Source organism: Carex rostrata, chromosome 18 (assembly GCF_964058835.1).
Source record: "Carex rostrata chromosome 18, lpCarRost1.2, whole genome shotgun sequence".
NCBI classification, from domain to species: domain Eukaryota; kingdom Viridiplantae; phylum Streptophyta; class Magnoliopsida; order Poales; family Cyperaceae; genus Carex; species Carex rostrata.
Genome location: NC_135935.1, coordinates 3,244,503 through 3,262,534, shown reverse-complemented (window position 1 = coordinate 3,262,534; position 18,032 = coordinate 3,244,503). Strand labels below are relative to the sequence as shown.

At 33.3% G+C, this 18,032-nt stretch overlaps 1 protein-coding gene across 2 annotated transcripts; it reads left to right on the top strand.

Moving 5' to 3' along the window:
- Nucleotides 1-8,974: 8,974 nt before the first annotated feature.
- On the top strand, nucleotides 8,975-13,109 carry CIA2 (chloroplast import apparatus 2). Of its 2 annotated transcripts, none has more exons than XM_078319378.1 (3): nucleotides 8,975-10,962; nucleotides 12,501-12,653; nucleotides 12,810-13,109. In XM_078319378.1, exons 1-3 carry the CDS (start codon nucleotides 9,859-9,861, stop codon nucleotides 12,873-12,875), a joined length of 1,323 nt encoding a protein of 440 aa, XP_078175504.1. In that variant the 5' UTR covers nucleotides 8,975-9,858; the 3' UTR covers nucleotides 12,876-13,109. The 2 variants fall into 2 exon arrangements, with proteins under 2 accessions (XP_078175504.1, XP_078175503.1); XM_078319377.1 differs by having other exon boundaries at nucleotides 12,501-12,659.
- The last annotated feature ends 4,923 nt before the right edge of the window (nucleotides 13,110-18,032 follow it).

The window sequence follows — 18,032 nt, the reverse complement described above, 5'->3', positions numbered from 1 at the left end:
AATACTAATCGTTGTACGTCTACCGTCGAACGAAAACTTAAACTGAGTTTTTGAGGCACTAAACGACATTTTTTTTAAAATTCTGATGCTTTGGATACCCGGGGGTGACTCTCAGGTGATATTCAGATTCATTTTGTCTCCCCCTTTCCGAAAAGTGGTCATACGCGCAAATTTGACTTTCCTAGCCAAAGTTATGGATGTTTAAAGTTTTTTCAAAAGCTAAACTTTGAAAATTCATAACTAATTGTAAAAAAATTCAAATAAATTGAAATTTGTGTCAATTGTGTATTTTTTAATGCTCTACATGCTAGTATAATAACTTTTACAATTTAATCCCTGTATCAGTCCAGACTTGCTAATTTACCAGAAGAGGTCAAATTTGATATACATATACATATACATATACATATATTCAGTGTTTTAAAATGCGGCCGCATGCGCCACATTTGCTATGTATATATGTACGAGGGTTCAAATGCCTCCATCATGCCTCCATTTTTTAGAACTTTAATAACTCAAAATTTAAATCTTAAAAGTCAAAATAAAACCGGTAGATGTGATCTATGTTATTTTCTCTATATGCTCATAAAAAATTATCATATTTCAATTTTATTTTTATGTGAATCAATAAGTTGAAAAATCAACGTCTAGAAATTATCCACATTAGTACGTTTTTTACAAGCTCTTGATGACAACTAAAATAAAATTGAAATGTCATAATTTTTTATGAGCACATAGATAAAATGATGTAGATCATATCCAACGGTTTTATTTTATCTTCTAAGTTTTAAATTTTGAGTTATTAAAGTTTTTAAAAATGGAGGCATGATGGAGGCATTTGAACCCTCCTCTACATATATTATACATATATACATATAGAAATAAAACATATATATAATAGAGATGGGCTATGGTGCATTGCAATGCATAGGCCATGGTGTGCATTGGACCATAAATCACCGATTCAAAGTCCAAATGACCGATCCAAACCGTTCATCTTGTTCTCCATATTAATATGTGCTTGGAGACCAAATTTTATATTTTTTGGAATTTTTTTTACTATTTATTAAGCCACTTTGAAAATCGCTGATCCAACGGTGGCTTCTGATTTTACTGTTCCAAACAATCGCTAATCCAATGGTTTTACTGTTTTGTTAAGCCACCGTTGGATCAGTAATTTTCAAATTGGCTTAATAAATAGTAAAAAAATTCAGAAAAATGTAAAATTTGGTCTCCAAGCACATATTAATATGGAGAACAAGATGAACGGTTTAGATCGACTTTTTGAATTTTGAAATTTCAAATTTGGATCGTGTGTATTTCGGCCCATGTGCTACCGAAAGCACATTAGCATATCTCATGTATATGTATATATAATATATGTATATACATATACATATAAGATGAATGCTAATGATTATTAAAATATTATCACCATATTAAAACTTAATAGTACACCGAGTTACTATTTTATTCACATTTGTGGCTATTTTTGAGATATAGAAAATAATTAAAGTTAACAACGTCAATAACAATATTTGTGACTATTTTTGAGATGCCGCCCGTAAATTTGTAATCAAATTTAATATGAAATCTCGTTAATGTTTTAGTGTTGTCGAAAAAAATTGATTATTTTTCTATTAAAATATTATATGTCTATAAGTGAAAAAAAATGTTATATGTTAATAAGTGAAAAAGAAATGTTAATTGACTCATTTTTTTAAATTTAAAGAACTCAAGTATTTAAAATTTGAATTTTTTAAGAGGGTGAGGGGGAATTTTTGAAAATTTCTTTTTCTTTTTTTTTCTGTTTTTTTTTCTGATTATTTTTTGTTTTTTTTCTTTGATTTGAACTGTTGGGGGGGGGGGGGGGGTTTGAAAAATTTTGAATTTAAAAAAAAAAACGGGTACAACGGGTATAGGGTTAGGGTACACGGCTACTGCGGGCACGAGTACAACGGGCGGACACGGATACAACGGGTAACGGGTACAACAGGCGGACACGGGTTCAATCCGGTCCGGGTTAGCCCGGGTTTTTTCCAAAAAAACCGTGACTGGCCCGTTTAATATCCATATCCGTGTACCCGTTTACCCGTCTATATCCGGGCAACGAGCATGGGCGGACCGGTCCGGTCCGGGTTGAGCCCACCCGGGTTTTAGCAAACCACTAACCTGAGCTGACCCTCGGTTTTAGTGCAAATTCGGTCGTGTTTTTTCTTTTTTAATTTTCAAAAATAGAAGGAAAGGAGGACGGGGTGAAGGGTCAGATAACAGAACTACAATGAAACTGTTATTCTTTCAAGGAAATGGAGTCATGGACCAAATTCTTTTACAAATGAATGAGTCAGACTTTAATATAAGATACTAAATTATTTGTTGAGTTGAATTGTTCAAAAAAATTACCTGAATTTTAAAAGAAGGATGACTATGCTATGCTTCAAAGTAAAATTTAATACTTTAATACTTTGCATTAATTTGGTATCTTAATTTAATTTTGCAAAAAAGTTTGAGCCGAATTAGATGTCTGAGATTTAATTCGACTGATTCTTACTGACTCTCTCAATTCCACTATACTAATATTTTTAACCTATTCTGATTAAAATCCTAACCAAGCTCCTCGTTATATAAATAATAGCTTGATCATTATCACGATTATATAATTGTTATACAAAAATAAATAGTTACTAGGCTTAGGCAACATTTTGCCTACAAAAATTCACATAATGTCTGTAATGGTCGACCATTTTAACAGTGGCGCACTAATTTTCTCGAATAAAACACATGAGATGATAGCTGTACTTGTCACTGGGCGTTACGACGGTAAAATGCTGCCACACGCACTTTTGTTTCTAAAAATATCAGATACATAAAACTGTGACATGTATAACCGCCATTAATAATTACTTTTCTAGAAAATATAGACTCTGATTGTCTGATTGAACTTCCTATTAATATTTCTAAAACGCAAGTTATGAAATATAATTTAATTAAGTCTCAAACATACCATAAAAAGTTGTTCTAGACTTGCGTATAAAAAAAGTGAAAACCTGATCATAAGATGCTTTTAATTTATCTCTTGAATCCATAGCAATTTCATGCATTAAACTTTCAATTTTATGATACTTTTATTGCAACCCCAAAAAAACATTCAAAGAAATTATGAGATTCGTCTAAGATCGTCAAGTTAATCTCAAATAGAGCGGTTAATCCAAACATTGAAAAACTTTTCCTTTCATTTCCATTTCCAGGTATTTCATAGGGGTAGTTCGGTGATTCCAGATTTATTGTTTGTGGAATGGAGGAAAGCTTTGTCAAGGTTGAATATCAACCAATAAGAAGTAAAGTTCGAAAAACAGGAAGTTGGCTTCCACCAATACCTGTTCTCTACGAGATGGGTCTGTTCCTCAAACCATTCCGGGTAGATTTGGTCTTTCGCTGGTCCCTTGACCTTTAAAATTTAATGAGCAAAATAAAATTATCAACTAATTAAATTCAATATATCAGTATGGCTTAATTGTCTCAAAGTGAGATAGGTTTAAATTTTTTTTTTTAAAAAGGAGGAATTGATAGCACAAGTCCAAAATTAAATATTTAATAATGCAAAATTCCGGATTATGTATCTACATCTCTAAAATTATTAGAGTTTCTAATTTGATGTGGCAGTTTCGAATTCAGTTTCAGGGATGTGAGAGAGTTTCTTATTTAGAAACTATATAGTAAAGTTTCTTAGAGCATCTACATTCCTGAAACTCTTGGAGTTTCTAATCTGATGTTGCAGTTGCTAAACTAGTTTCAGAGATGTAGATGAGTTTCTTATTTAGCAATTTTGCTCCAAAGTTTCTTAATAAGAAGTTTATAAACTCTGACATGACCAAATAATTTGCTGAAATTCTTCTCCTATAATTTATTTGCTGATATGGTAATTAAGAAACTCTAATTTTAGTTTCAGGGATGTGGGGGTTTAGAAACTTTCAGAGACAAAATTTCTAAAAATTAGTTAACAGTTATTTAGAAACTCCAAGTGTTTCAGTTATTTAGTTAACAATTATTAAGAAACTGTTTATAAACTCTATGGTGGCCAAATGATTGGCTCAAATTATTTCTCTTTTCTAATTTATTGCTGACGTGACTTAATAGAAACTCTAAAATTAATTTCAGAAATGTGAGAGTTAGAAACTTTAGATACTTTAGTTTCTAAAAAATAGTTAACAGTTATTTCAAAACTCAGTTGAGTTTCAAGATTGTAGATACTCTAAAAATGTAAATAAAAAAAAAAGGAAGACAATAAAAGATAATTTTGATTTTTCTTGGTTAATTCTAGTATTTTATTTGTATTTCTATGAGAAATTGAGAACCTTCTTTATACAATTTTTTAAACCACAAGAAATAACAAGTTACCCACATATATTTAATTATTTCGTTGCCGAGCTTTTCTCTAGGTACGTGTAAACATATCTGTCGAGAGAATTGACTCCATAGTTCTTAAAAATCGAAGGAAAAATATAATGTAAAATATCTAAATAAGTATCTCTTATTCCCTAAGTGAGAGCCGTTAGTTCCACCTTAATTTATGAAAAAGAGACAAACTAGCTAGTTTTGGGGATAAAGAGGCCTATAGATCATTAGTGGTTGAATAAAAGCGACACAACGTATGAGCAAAAGCAACCACAAAAATGTCCCCTTGTCGAATGGTGATTAGGTAATTATCTGATTGTACAACCATTTTGTCAGTGAATTCGGTGTATGAGACCGGGTCTACGGAGGATATAAATAGCCGCAAAAGCCAAAAGCTGAGGCAATTTGTACAAAAATCCAAAATCATTTAGATGATCAGATCCGAGGGTGAGAGAGATGCATCATGTAAGCAATGATATTCTACTCCAATTGTGACCCAAGTTAGCTGCATCAGTCTGCTCACCCCATGATTTTATGTTGCATATAGTACAAATTAATTAAGGCACAGATCAGTGTACATGAGATTGCAAAGTTTTGAGATCATGTGCTTAATGAACTTGTATAAAATTAATTTAGAGGCATTGATTATTTTGTAGTGCATGAATTTACATGAGTTGTGAAAGGTGTTGTACAAATTAAAAGAGTTGGTATTTTACTTTCAAAGCACTATTTTTAAAGAGTTTGGCTAGTATAACATCAGTGTCATTTTAGTTTATATAACACCAACTCTAAAATCTATCAAATCGACTTCGAACGACTAATCCAAACGGTTCAAACCAATTTACATTATGTGTGATGCGTTTACATACAATTTTTTTATATTTTTAAGTTATTTTAGTACCAAATCAAGCGGAAAGAATATTGAAAAATTAATGTATTAAAATTAACTTAAAAACTCACATATTTGACCGCTTGACTTAATACTAAATAAATTCGAAAAGTTATAAATTTTGCATGTAAACACACAACTAATGAAGTAGATCGGTTTGAACGGTTTGGATTTACCGTTTAAAGTCGATTTGATAGGTTTTAGAGTTGGTGTTATATAGGTTAAAATGACACTGATGTTATACTAGCCAAACTCATTTTTAAAATGTAAATATAAATAGTCATTTCAAGCCGCTCAATGAAACCTAGCTAGATATTGAAATCTTGTTAAATATTTTTTTTCTATTTATTTTATTTTATTTAGTTTCGGAGAATATCTATTAATTTACAAAATGTGGACCCCAATAGCAATGATTTTCTTCATATCTTAAACATTAATACAAGTCTAAAAAATAAAAAATATCATTGCTAGTAAGATTGTAATATGTAGATCAGTGTTGCAAATAACAGTATGCGGTCGTCGGACGGACATGATACTATCAAGCGATTAATCGAGAATAATCGAGAATAATCGATCATAATAGGAAATAATTGACTTATTAGTTGGGAAAATTTGTGACGGTTTGATCATCGCCAACGACTAATCGGCCAATTAATCGATTTAAACGAGCATTTTTTACAACACTGATGTAGATTATATTGAACGACTTAGATCAATATAATATCTTAATTTATAATATTCGTCATAAAAATCTCTTAATTTATAATATTCGTATAAATACAAGCACAAGTTAGAAAAGTTCTTTATTTACCATAAAACGAGGGTCGAAGCTAGCTCGAAGCTCCCAATAATTAGATTTTTTTTATTAATGGAAATTAAGCTTAATAATATAATATTGCACATGCAAATATATAATATCAAGTCAAGTGTTTGGGTTGAAAGTTTATATAATATGCTATAGAATATTGCCTCGCAATAAGCAAGTATTTACTATATGTAAAATTATTAGGAGAATCAACATACTTGATGTACTGACTTATATTAAATTAATGAATAGATTATTATATAACTAGTGTGCGCTCGCTCAACCGTCCCAGTCAACAATTTCATTTTAAAAGATAACCACCAATTGTATCATGAGTACGTGTCAATGCCATAACATATGAACAAGTGCAAATTGGGATAGCATAAGGCTCTCAAATCGAGGAGCAATATAAACCCACAGCTACCTCGATTCACGTGAAAGCTGTCAACCGTATAAAGGTTTTGCCATGTAGGCCCTAAAATCTACCTCATCCAATGAGAGTTCGCCATGTGAGCAGATAAGAAGGGGCCTCACATGAAAAGCAAGGTCATGTTGGGGCAATCAAGCTAAATAATCCCCAATCTTATATGCTGACTAAATACTTTGTAAAAAAAAAATCAAAAGCCCAGATGTGAGAAAAAGGATTTTTTTCTTTCCTTTTCGTCTCTTTTCGGCGATGAACTTTCCCAAAATGCCCCAGCCTAGGCCAACCATGTCTGGGAGAGTGGTCCTTGTTATCCATTTTCAGCCAATTAAAAGGGAGAAAATATATGAGTACCGTAAATATAAACGACATTGCATAATGTTGACATTGGATTTGCATAGATTTGGTGCGTTTATTTTGGTTTGGATGGAATCAAACTTAATAAGTTCACCATTTTCTTGAATAGGGAGGGGCATGACCCCTATTCATTTGTTAAAAAGTTTACCTTTTTCTATTGGTTTTGGAAGTTTTGAGAATTAAAATGCAACTACACTGAAAGCAAGGATTGAATTGATATTAGTGGATATAATTTTTAATTTTCAACATTATACATAATAAATATGTGTACAAATTTTGTATAACCTAAAATTAATATATGATACACACTCTATACAAGCTTGATTGATAATTGGTAACACACAGTTGCTACTTTAAGAGCTATATATCTCATTACTACAAAAATCTGTTTACAATTATATATTTAAACAAAGTAAGAGTCTATACGTAATAATTCAAGAGACAATTTTTATATTTCTTAGTGTTGAATACTAAGACAAATAAAAACTAATACTTTGATTTTTTTTTATTCTCTCTAATTTTTTTTATTCATTGTTAAATCCGATCACTCAGACTTCTGTCGAGCAAAAATAATTTTTTTTAGATAATAATCAAAGTGAGTCCTGACATTATTATTACTTTGCGTATTTCTTAATTTCTCAAACTTTCTAGTAAAAAAAATTCCGTCCTCAAGAAATGTCTTATTTTGTCTAGAAACACCTCAAACTTTCTAATAAAAAAAATTCCGTCCTCAAAAAATATCTTATTTTGTCTTTCTTTTTATTATTGTGACTCGATCAAGTACAAATGCAAAGATAGTGGACAATACATAGTTCATTTTAAGTTTTATTTCAGTGGCTTGCTTTTTGTGTTACTATTTTAAAAGAGTTCAAATTCTCCATAAAAACTCCATACTAAGTTTTTGTTATTTTGAAATTGTAAAAAAGAACAAAAAAAAATGCTAACAATGATTTACACTGCTTTTAGTCAAACATTACTATTAATATTCGACATAATTTTTCAAAGGCACTTTTTGGCCTTATAACGACTTCAAATATTTTACAGTACAATCTGTAATATATTATTAGCTAATAACACGTCATCCTCAATGACCTGTACTCCTTATTCTCTGAAATAGAATATGAATTTGCCCATTTTACTAAACAGAAGTCGAGAACTCTGTAAAAGCAAAATATAAAAGTTCACATCATGGAGAATTTCATATATACCTCTCAAAAATTGTGAAATTACGTATTTATTAATCAAATTTCTGTAATTACATATTTACCATCTATAAATCTAATAACTCACATATTTACTCAATTAGTCAAAAAATGAGATTAATTAAGTTTAATGTTATATAAAAAAAGTTTATTTACTATCTTTCTCTTTTCTACCCCTTCTTCTTCTGCGCACATATTTTCCTCTCGCTTTTTTGGGTGTAACTATTCCCTTCATGTTGAAACTCTCTCCTCATCTCATCTCTCCTGCTAAAACTTGGAGAGAAGGGAGCAACATACTCGAAGATTAGGATTTCAGCTCTAACTCGATTGTTTAAAAACAATGTAACCACTCTACATTTTTCAACATAACAACTCTATCTGAATTCAATGTTGATATTCGTTATCAAAGTAGTATTGAGTTTGAGAATCTGCATTTTGTTATTGGCTTAGTTTGAAATATCTGTTTTTAATCTCTTATATTATGTATAAAGGAGAACAGATCTAAGGAAAAAAAGAAGATAGGGTGTTAAGTTAATTCTTAATTAATTATAGTATTAAGAATATTACACATAATTAATCTGAATTTTGGATATATTTGATATATACAAAAGTTATATTGGATAAATATGTGAGTTATTAGATTTTTAGATGGTAAATATGTAATTATAGAAATTTGAATGGTAAATATGTAATTTAACATTTTTTGAGTGGTATATATGAAATTCGCCCTTATTTTTAAATATGAATCACCTGATGAGGGGCATCTTAGTCTTTATTGAACCGTAGATAATTAATTGCACGAAGATTCACCTGTGCGTTTATAGAGAATGAGAGTGTGCAAAAGCGCACAAGAATTAAGAGAAAGGCCTCCTGTGGTCCTCAGAAAGCAGGACAGAGAAACCGCTTCGCTCACTCTCTCTCTCTCCACGAAGCGAGAGAGCAACCTTGGAAACTTTAGAAACGCATACCCACTTTCAGAATCAAAATCCTCTGTTCCATGACAGCTATAAAGTCCCTGTCACAATTCTCTGTCACGTGGGTCCAACAGTCCTCTGTTCCATCATTTCAGTGACTTGTAATAAGGTTAGATATAGAAAAAAAAATTAACAGAGAAGATGTCTCTCTGTCTCTCTCTCTCTAAGTTGGCCTGGCCTGGCTTTTGAAAGCGATGCTTGTCTCTTCCTCTGGTATTTTCTCTCTTAAACCCCTCTCGTCTTCCCTTTCCTTGCAATTCTCTTCCATCGACTGATACTATCTCCGCAACAACAGGAAAAATAAAAGGAGAACGAACTCCAATTCTATTTCTCTATATTCGATATCAATATAAAATTAGTACACATCGTGGTTTCCGTCAAAAACCACCTCATGCGTTTTTTCCATCTTCGGCTGAAAAACAGAGTCCAGTTTCAATCCCAATACTTGGGGTTTTTACTGGGGTTTAGGAAAAGTTTTGAATTTCGAAATTTTGATTGACCTTTGCTTCCGAATTTTTATTTGTGCCTCTTAGACTTTTACCAATTTTTTGGTTCTGTTTCTTCACTAGGGTTTTAGGATTTTAGCTTTCCTATCAGGACCGTGCTTGGTAATCGACTCAATTTTTGGGTTCTGTTCTCCTATGGTCCTAGGTTGCGGTTTAGTTTTTTCCTTTTAAGCTTTTCTCGTAGAAGGGTCATCTACCCTGAAGTTCTCTAATTGGGTCTTATTAAAATTTAAACCCAATCTCTCTCTTCCTCTCTTGTTCTAAGTTTGGGGTTTTAGCTTCTTCATTTACTCATCCTAGATAAAAATGGCATCTTGTCTCTCCAGTGGAAGTGGCCGGCCATACCACCTTGACATAGTAAAAACAGTATCATCCTCTTCGACCCTCTCATCTCATTCCTCTCCTTCCTCTACAATCTCAGATTCCAATTCCTCCGTTTCTCTTAAAAAACCTCGTGCACCCCGGAAGCGTCCCAACCAAACATACAACGAGGCGGCTGCTATCCTCTCTTCTCTCTACCCATCCATTTTTAACCCCAAAAAGACCCTTAAGCCAATCCATAAAAAGCCCAACAAGCAGCTGCAACTCAACCCATTAACTTTTGATGTGCCTGATAACCCGAATTCGGTGCTCCTTCCTCCATTTCCAGTACCGGGTCCTGCTGCATTCTTGCTCCATGACCCAATGATGACCTCAGAATTTGTGCCAACCCTTCCAAGTCCATCAAGCTGGGTTAGAAGATACTCTTTTCGCGACCAGGTTGATTCGCCTGTTTCCAGCCCAAGTCTAAGCAGTGAGGTTATAGATGATGATTTTGACACTGAATCAATACTAGATGAAGAATCGATTGAGTGCAGTGGAGAAGGGATTGATAGCATAATGGGTAAACTCTCAGTTGACAATACTGGTACATGTGCCAGCAGCGGTACTAATAACAGCTCTAATGATTCGGGGTCACCCTTGGTTCCGAATTTAAATTCAAATATAAATCCATGTCTAAAGAGCCTAATTGGGCTTGGGTTGTGTTCAAAATTGGAGCACTTCAACCGAGCATTTAAAAACCGGGGAAATGCTACTGACTGGTACCAGTCCCCCGCTGTGCCAATGAAGGAAATATTTACAAAATTCAGGCCTCCAGTTGTCACACCAGATAAGAAGAAGAGTTGTAAGAAAAAGAAGATAGAAAAAGTGGAGAAGGAAAAAAAAGAGAAAGATGCTGGGGAAGTGATGCATGGAAAACAACTTGCTGTATGCGGCAGTGCTGTAAGTCAACCAGAGAAGGATGCTGCAGCTCCAAGGGTTAAGTTGGGCCTGAAATTAAACCATGATGGTATCATCAATGCCTGGTCAGACCGAGGGTCCATGTTTTCAGAGGGGCCTGATTCGCCACGACCTTCCGCTGAAACTCTTGTAAGTCTCAAAATTGCAATTATTTTTCTGAGATACCGTTTTGTTCTCTTTTTTATAATGAAAATGAAAATTTAGAGCAGACACTTAGCGTTAGTGTTTGGTTGGAATTTGGCATGAACTTCGTCGAATTTACAAATGATAATATAATTTATTGTAAATTATTGTCCCCTTTATAAGTTTGAAATTGTTGTTTTTCTTGGCAAGATTCCTTTGCATAGTTTTCGCCACATGAACATAAGTCAAATTTATATTGTATTTAATGAAGAGGATGAAAATAGAGTGTCAGAGGTAGTGAATGCATTCCCAAGTACCATTTTGAGACTTCCCCAAATTGAGTGAAGTTTGTGATAAGTAGCTAAAATTATAGAAAAATAAATGCATGAGTTGACATTGGTTACACGGGGTCCAACTCCTTGTGCCTTATTTTAGCTAAAGAATTCTTATTATACCCCAATATATATTTTGTTTTTCTTTAGTTTATTAATTATATTATAGGAGTTTATTTTATTAATTTGATTCTGTTTTCTGGACAGAATGAAATTCAGAAACTCAACCATTTATACCGTAGTACATCATCTTTCTGTACATAACATTTTGTATGCCATTGAGATAGTAATATGTAATGCTCTGGATTTACATCAGTAACTTACACAAAAAATATCTATTCTGATGAGGTTCTATTTAGAAAATATCTATTAGAAATGATGGATCTTATATCTGTGTCAGGATTTTTGCATCTGGGACCAATTAGCAATGATAATAAGGTCAGATCCTTTGGGATTTTCTATTTGTCTCTTTTTGGGCTCAGATCAATTATGGGCTTCATTTCATGTGTCTCCAAATTTAATTTACTCCATCATAACCGTCGTAATAAGTTGATTAGCTTACATAGGTTGAATCAAATATTATATAAAATATCTTATTGGACATGTATTAGGTTTGTTTTTAGGTTGTAATAGTGAGAATTTTGAACAAATGCAAGAATGTTCTTGTTTTCAGTATAAAATAGTCAGTATGAAGGGTTATCACTTTTTAGTATAAAATGGTTAAGTATGGGCCCCTTTTGACTTCAGTTTCCTACCCCTTGATAGGTTTACAGTCTGGTAATGAACTTCTGTACGTGTTAGTGATTTTTTTTTTAATTACTCTTATATTGTTTTTCCGCTGGTGCTGGCTGCGTGTTTTTTACTGTGAAATGGAAAATAAAGTACGAGGCTCCGAATCTGATCCAGGCGGCTGGGCTGAAATGTTCGGCATCTTGCTCTGGACTTTGTAGTACCCCCATGCTCCTTTGTTTTAGGCATTCACATGCACAAACATACACATGATTTGTACTGCATGAAAAAGACTCTTCAAATACTTTGGGCTAAATTTGTCAGGCTCTGATAATAATGCATTTGGTTGGCTAGTCTATTTGGACCAGAATGGGATGCTCATGTCCCAACCTCTTAAACTCTTAGCTAATTACCCTTTCAGTTTCTTATGTTTAGAATTTTTCTGTAGTGGAACTTAATTTAACCAGTCAACTGATATTTCAGGCAAACATTGATCTTTCGTTGGATGGCGGACCCAACGGCATCAGAGAGGCCAGTGTGATGAGATATAGGGAGAAGAGGCGGACGCGTCTTTTCTCCAAAAAGATTAGATACCAAGTTAGAAAGGTGAATGCAGATCAGCGCCCTAGGATGAAGGCAAGTGTAAGATTTTAATTATTACTTTCATTATTAATTTTGTGCTATTTAAAAAACAAATGTAGTCTAGTTGTAAGACCTGCTTTAAAAGCCTTTTTCCTTTTTGCTTTACAAAGATCCTGTAATTATTTGCAACTTCTTTTTTTATTTGTGCAGGGTAGGTTTGTGAGGAGCCCGTCTCTACTTCAACAAGCATTAGAAGAGGAGAACTTCGGAGGATAATCTAGAGCTTTTTCTGTTTTTTTTTTGGATAGCTTTTGGATTTCTTTTCTGTTGTATCTCTATGAAATATGGGAGAGTTTAATTTTTTTTTTTCTTTCTGTTTTGCTCTTTTCCAAAGTTGTTGTAAGAGATAAAAAGTAGTGTGGTTTTAGGGTTTTTGGAGGCCAGGAAGGCATCAAGAGAGCTTAGTTTGAATGAGGAAATAGAATAAAATTAGATCACAGCAATTAAGCATACCCTTGTGTTACTCTATTACAGCTATTTACTGTTTTTGTTTTCAGAATGGTCAGCAAGAAATATCTTGCAGGAATTAATAAGCTTGCAATAATTTAATCAAATAAAAGAGTACTAAATTATTGATCTGTCCCACTATAACACTTGGTGCAATTGAAGTTTGAAATTTGTCTAATCCCCAAGTTGGTCTAACTATGGTTATAGGGGATTTTTTTTTAAATATCTAAGGTGGCGCTCAGGTAACTTATCTTGACATCTGGTGGGTTGGTTATTTATATAAGTGAAATTTTGTATATATATATATATATATATATATATATAGAGAGAGAGAGAGTTAGGCTGGGTGCTATGGATAGCATAGTGGCCTCTATGCTACGGCTCAATATTCGAGTTTTCAAAATCCGAACGGTTGATCCGAACCGTTCATCTTATTCTCCATATTAATATCTTCTTGGAGACCAAATTTTATAATTTTCTGAATTTTTTTACTATTTATTAAGCCACTTTGAAAATCGCTAATTCAACGGTTTTACTGTTTTGTGCAGCCACCGTTGGATCAACAACAATTTTGTAAAATACTTAATAAATAGTAAAAAAATTCAGAAAAATGTAAAATTTGGTCTCCAAGCAGATATTAATATGGAGAATAAGATGAACGGTTCGGATCGACCGTTTGAATTTTGAAAACTCGAATATTGAGCCGTAGCATAGAGGCCTACGGTGCTATGGCTTTATATTCGAGTTTTTAAAATCCTAACGGTCGATCCAAACCGTTCATCTTGTTCTCCATATTAATAAGTGTTTGGAGACCAAATTTTATATTTTTTGGAAAATTTTTACTATTTTTTAGATAGGTAGAAAATCAAATATCTGAATGGTGCATAATTTTTTAGATCAAGTGATTTTCTACCTAGCTAAAAAAATAGTAAAAAATTTCCAAAAAATGTAAAATTTGGTCTCCAAACACATATTAATATGGAGAACAAAATGAACGGTTCGGATTGATCATTAGGATTTTAAAAACTCGAATATTGAGCCGTAGCACCATAGGCCTCTATGCTATCCATAGCACCCAAGCCTTACTCTATATATATATATAATATAGAGATGGGCTATGGTGCATTGCAATGCATAGGCCCCTTGTGCATTGGACCATAAATCATCGATTCAAAGTCCAAATGACCTATCCAAGCCGTTCATCTTATTCTCCATATTAATATGTGCTTGGAGACCAAATTTTACATTTTTTGGAATTTTTTTAATATTTTTTTAGATTTATTGAAAATCTGGGTGAACAGTAAAAATTTCTGGACCATCAGATCAGCGATTTTCAAAGTGGCTTGATAAATAGTAAAAAAATTTCAAAAAATGTAAAATTTGGTATCGAAGCACATATTACTATGGAGAACAAGATGAACGGTTTGGATCGGTCATTTAGACTTTGAATCGATGATTTATGGTTTAATGCACAAGAGTGCATATGCATTGCAATGCACCATAGCCCATCTCTATGTATAGAGATATATAAGGAACAAGGGTAATAACATGCTCAAGCGAGGAGAAAAATTAATCTAGCAACTTATCATAGATAGTACAATAGTTGTGATTAACTTATCAGAGACAAGCCCTTATAAGTCCAGAATAAGCTAATGGATCTTCACAATATATGAGCTTTAGTCTCAGAAAACCATGTATAAGTTATAACAAGGGGTTTATTTGGGCCTCTAGTAGACGAGTGGTTTCATGGTCTGTATCAGACTAAACTTGCTTGTACCAATTGAATTGGATGAACTTAAACAAGAAATACAACCTTTTAGAGGAGGGTCGTGCTGTATATCAACAGATATGATTTACATTTATCAGATGGATATTTAATTCCATTGCTCTTGTTTTGCTGAAATTATTTAATTATGTCGATGATGACGAAGGATCAAATTTGAAGAAAAAATTCTCACTTGGATGTTGTACTACATCAACGCAATTTAAGCATGCGTCAAAAACTAAGTATCCGATATTATTACTGTACATATTAGTGTTACGACGCAACAGTGGTGCTATAGCATTTTCAAATCTTAAATGCTAAATTATGGTCTATGGAATAAAAGTGCATTATTTTAGCTATAATCACTATAGTGGTAATAGCGGTCCGCTATTTGCGCTATAGCGCATGCTATGCTACATAAGCTTTTATTTAAAGATCCAAACTGATTTTTTTTTTTTAAGAATCAATTTTTTTCAAGGTCCGGATTGCTTTGATTTTAAATAGAAAAAAATAGATAATTTATGTCATGATGCTTAGATTTTTTTAATAGAAAAAAAATATAGTTTATGTCATGATGCTTGTTCGCACAGAATATATGCTACAAAGTTTCGGTATAGCAAGCTATACCTTTTAAACCTTTGTTATACTCTGTCAAATCAGATAGTAAGTGTACTATCCTATCGATGAGTATGCTCAGGTATCGATCCACAGGGACGGAAGAAAACGACCGGACTTATCCTAAAATCACTTAAGATTCTAGAAGTGATAGAAATTGGTTTGGTTTAGTTCTAACAATTGTACTGATTTATGACAAGTTTAAAAGACAATAAAAGAGAATTAAAGTTGTTTTCAATTGATAAAAAGACATTTCCAGGGTTCAGATTTCATTTCTGTTCAGTCCCGAGGCATACGGCCCGTACAGATTCCCGTACGGTCCGTATGGGACCCCAAGTTGATGTTGCAGCTACTGTTTTCTGCGTTGATACTAATGTTTAGGGTTTCTATCGACCAGATCTAGATACCTAACCTCAACTTTCGCATTTTGGCCTAGTACCCGATTACCGGACTCAAATACTTCCCTCTTAGATGCGTTAAACCTCAACTTTCGCATTTTGGCATAATTTATCTAAGTTACTTGTCGGTTTACTAAAAGTATCCAAGGACTTTCGCCTCAAGGAAAGTTTCACCTTTCGGGTACTCCTTGGTTTCACCCTACTTCATATACTTTATTCGGTTGGATTAAATGTTATAGACTTGGCTCCTAACACTTGGATGTGCGCATTCATCTAACGGGATGACTAATCAATTCAAGCAAGCACAAATAAAGCAATCAAAATACTACGCAACAAGGTAAAAACAAAGCATTCAACACAAAATCCAAGTAGCATGCAAACAAAGCCAAACTAGAAACTACATCTTAGCCCTAGAAACAAAGTAAATTAGCTACTCATGTTCACAAGATAATACAAATAACAAGAAATGAAAGAGTTCATGACAAAACAGTGGAAAATTCGAAGATCCGTTGCAAAACTCGCGTTCTTCACCTCTCTTCCTCTTTTCCTCCTCTTGTCCTTGCTCTAGGAAAGATTGTCCAGATTCAATGACCTAATCCCCCTTTTTCTGCTGTGGAATATCTCCTTTAATGCCTCAGATCACGCCCCCAGAGGCTTCCTTTTCGGCCTCCTTAAATTATGCTCATTTCAGATTTCAGCTGGATTTTTCGAATTAGCGTCGTACGGTCCGTACGGGATCCGGTACGGACCGTATGCCTGTGCTTTGACTTGGAGACTTTGTGCCTCTATTGTGGAACCTTCTGTGTGGTTGGGCAGATCTTGTACGGTCCGTACAGAATGTCATACGGACCGTATGAAAAGTAGTCAGATCTAGTTTTTCGCCCTTTCTCCTGCAAAATATGAAACAAAGCATAGCAGTACCACATTTCAAAGTAAAAAGTCCACATTTATAGGCTTTTAAAGCACAAGTTTCAGTGTAAATCAGGGTCGTAATTTAGATATAATATGGAGATATCAATGCTTAAGTTATTTTTAATGGAAAAAGATATATAATTTATGATATTATTAGAGATATATAACAATTTGGACTTTGTACTGTTTAATATGAATATTTTAATTTCTTAATCAATTTTGTGTTACTTATCGTTATATGAGACTTTAGATAATGTTGATAATTAATAAAAATATAAAACATAATTTAAAAAAATGTTACATAAAAACGCTATGTAGAATAACTTTTGTTATGGCTATGCTATTCACGATAGTTTTTTATTTAGCCTTTCCGCGATGAGGATAATTGTTATTTAGAACCTTAATACATATTGATATAACTGCCACACAGGTACCAACAAATCAAAATTTAGGGCGTGTTTGGCATACGGACGGGAATAGGAATAAGAATGGGATTGCAAAAAAATTTAACTAAATTTTACTGTTCACGTGGGAAAAAAAAAATTCAGTCTTAGGGCGTGTTCGGATGACAAAAATTTAGTGGGAATCGATGGGGTCGGGATGATATTTCAACATTATTTCCCAACAGCGTTCGGAGGTCTATTTTTTTCCCATTCGTTCTCGCGGTTTCTTCCCAAACCGTTCCCACGGCAGTGTTAAAAGATGGAAAAAAAATAATGAAGTCGGAGTGAATTTTTTTTTCCCACGGCACGTCGGTCGTTCTCTCTTTCTCTTCTCTCAGTTCTTTGCCTCTATTTCTCCTTCAGCGGAAAAATTAACAACTTCTCAACCAAGGAAAAGACAAAAAAAAATTAGCAACGAAAAGAAAGATGAAGAACTTCTCCAACGAAGGTAAACACAACAAATTGATCTCACTACCCTGTTGAGCCGCCTTGCACGCGTTGTAGCATTTTATTGAACAAATTTCAATCTCCCAATGTCATTCAAAATTAGATGCTAATTTTGCTCTCTGCTTTGTGGCATTTCATCGAACATCTTGCATGCCTACCTAGTTGGCATTTTATCATTTATTTGTGAAAAGTACCACAATTAGCTCTCAAAATGAGAAATAACATCATACATAGATGCATGTATACAATTACCCTACATGTACCAGTACTTGAAAATTGATAAACTGACCTCCTTATATAAAAAAGTTGATCGGCACAAATTGGCAAGGTTTACTTAAGAATACAA

Bases quoted from the DNA above. Each gene is read 5' to 3' on its own strand.
- CIA2 (XM_078319377.1), top strand. From the start codon at position 9,859: ATGGCATCTTGTCTCTCCAGTGGAAGTGGCCGGCCATACCACCTTGAC. The intron at 10,963-12,500 runs GTAAGTCTCAAA...CTGATATTTCAG, and splicing joins GACCTTCCGCTGAAACTCTT to GCAAACATTGATCTTTCGTT. The intron at 12,660-12,809 runs GTAAGATTTTAA...TTATTTGTGCAG, and splicing joins GCCCTAGGATGAAGGCAAGT to GGTAGGTTTGTGAGGAGCCC.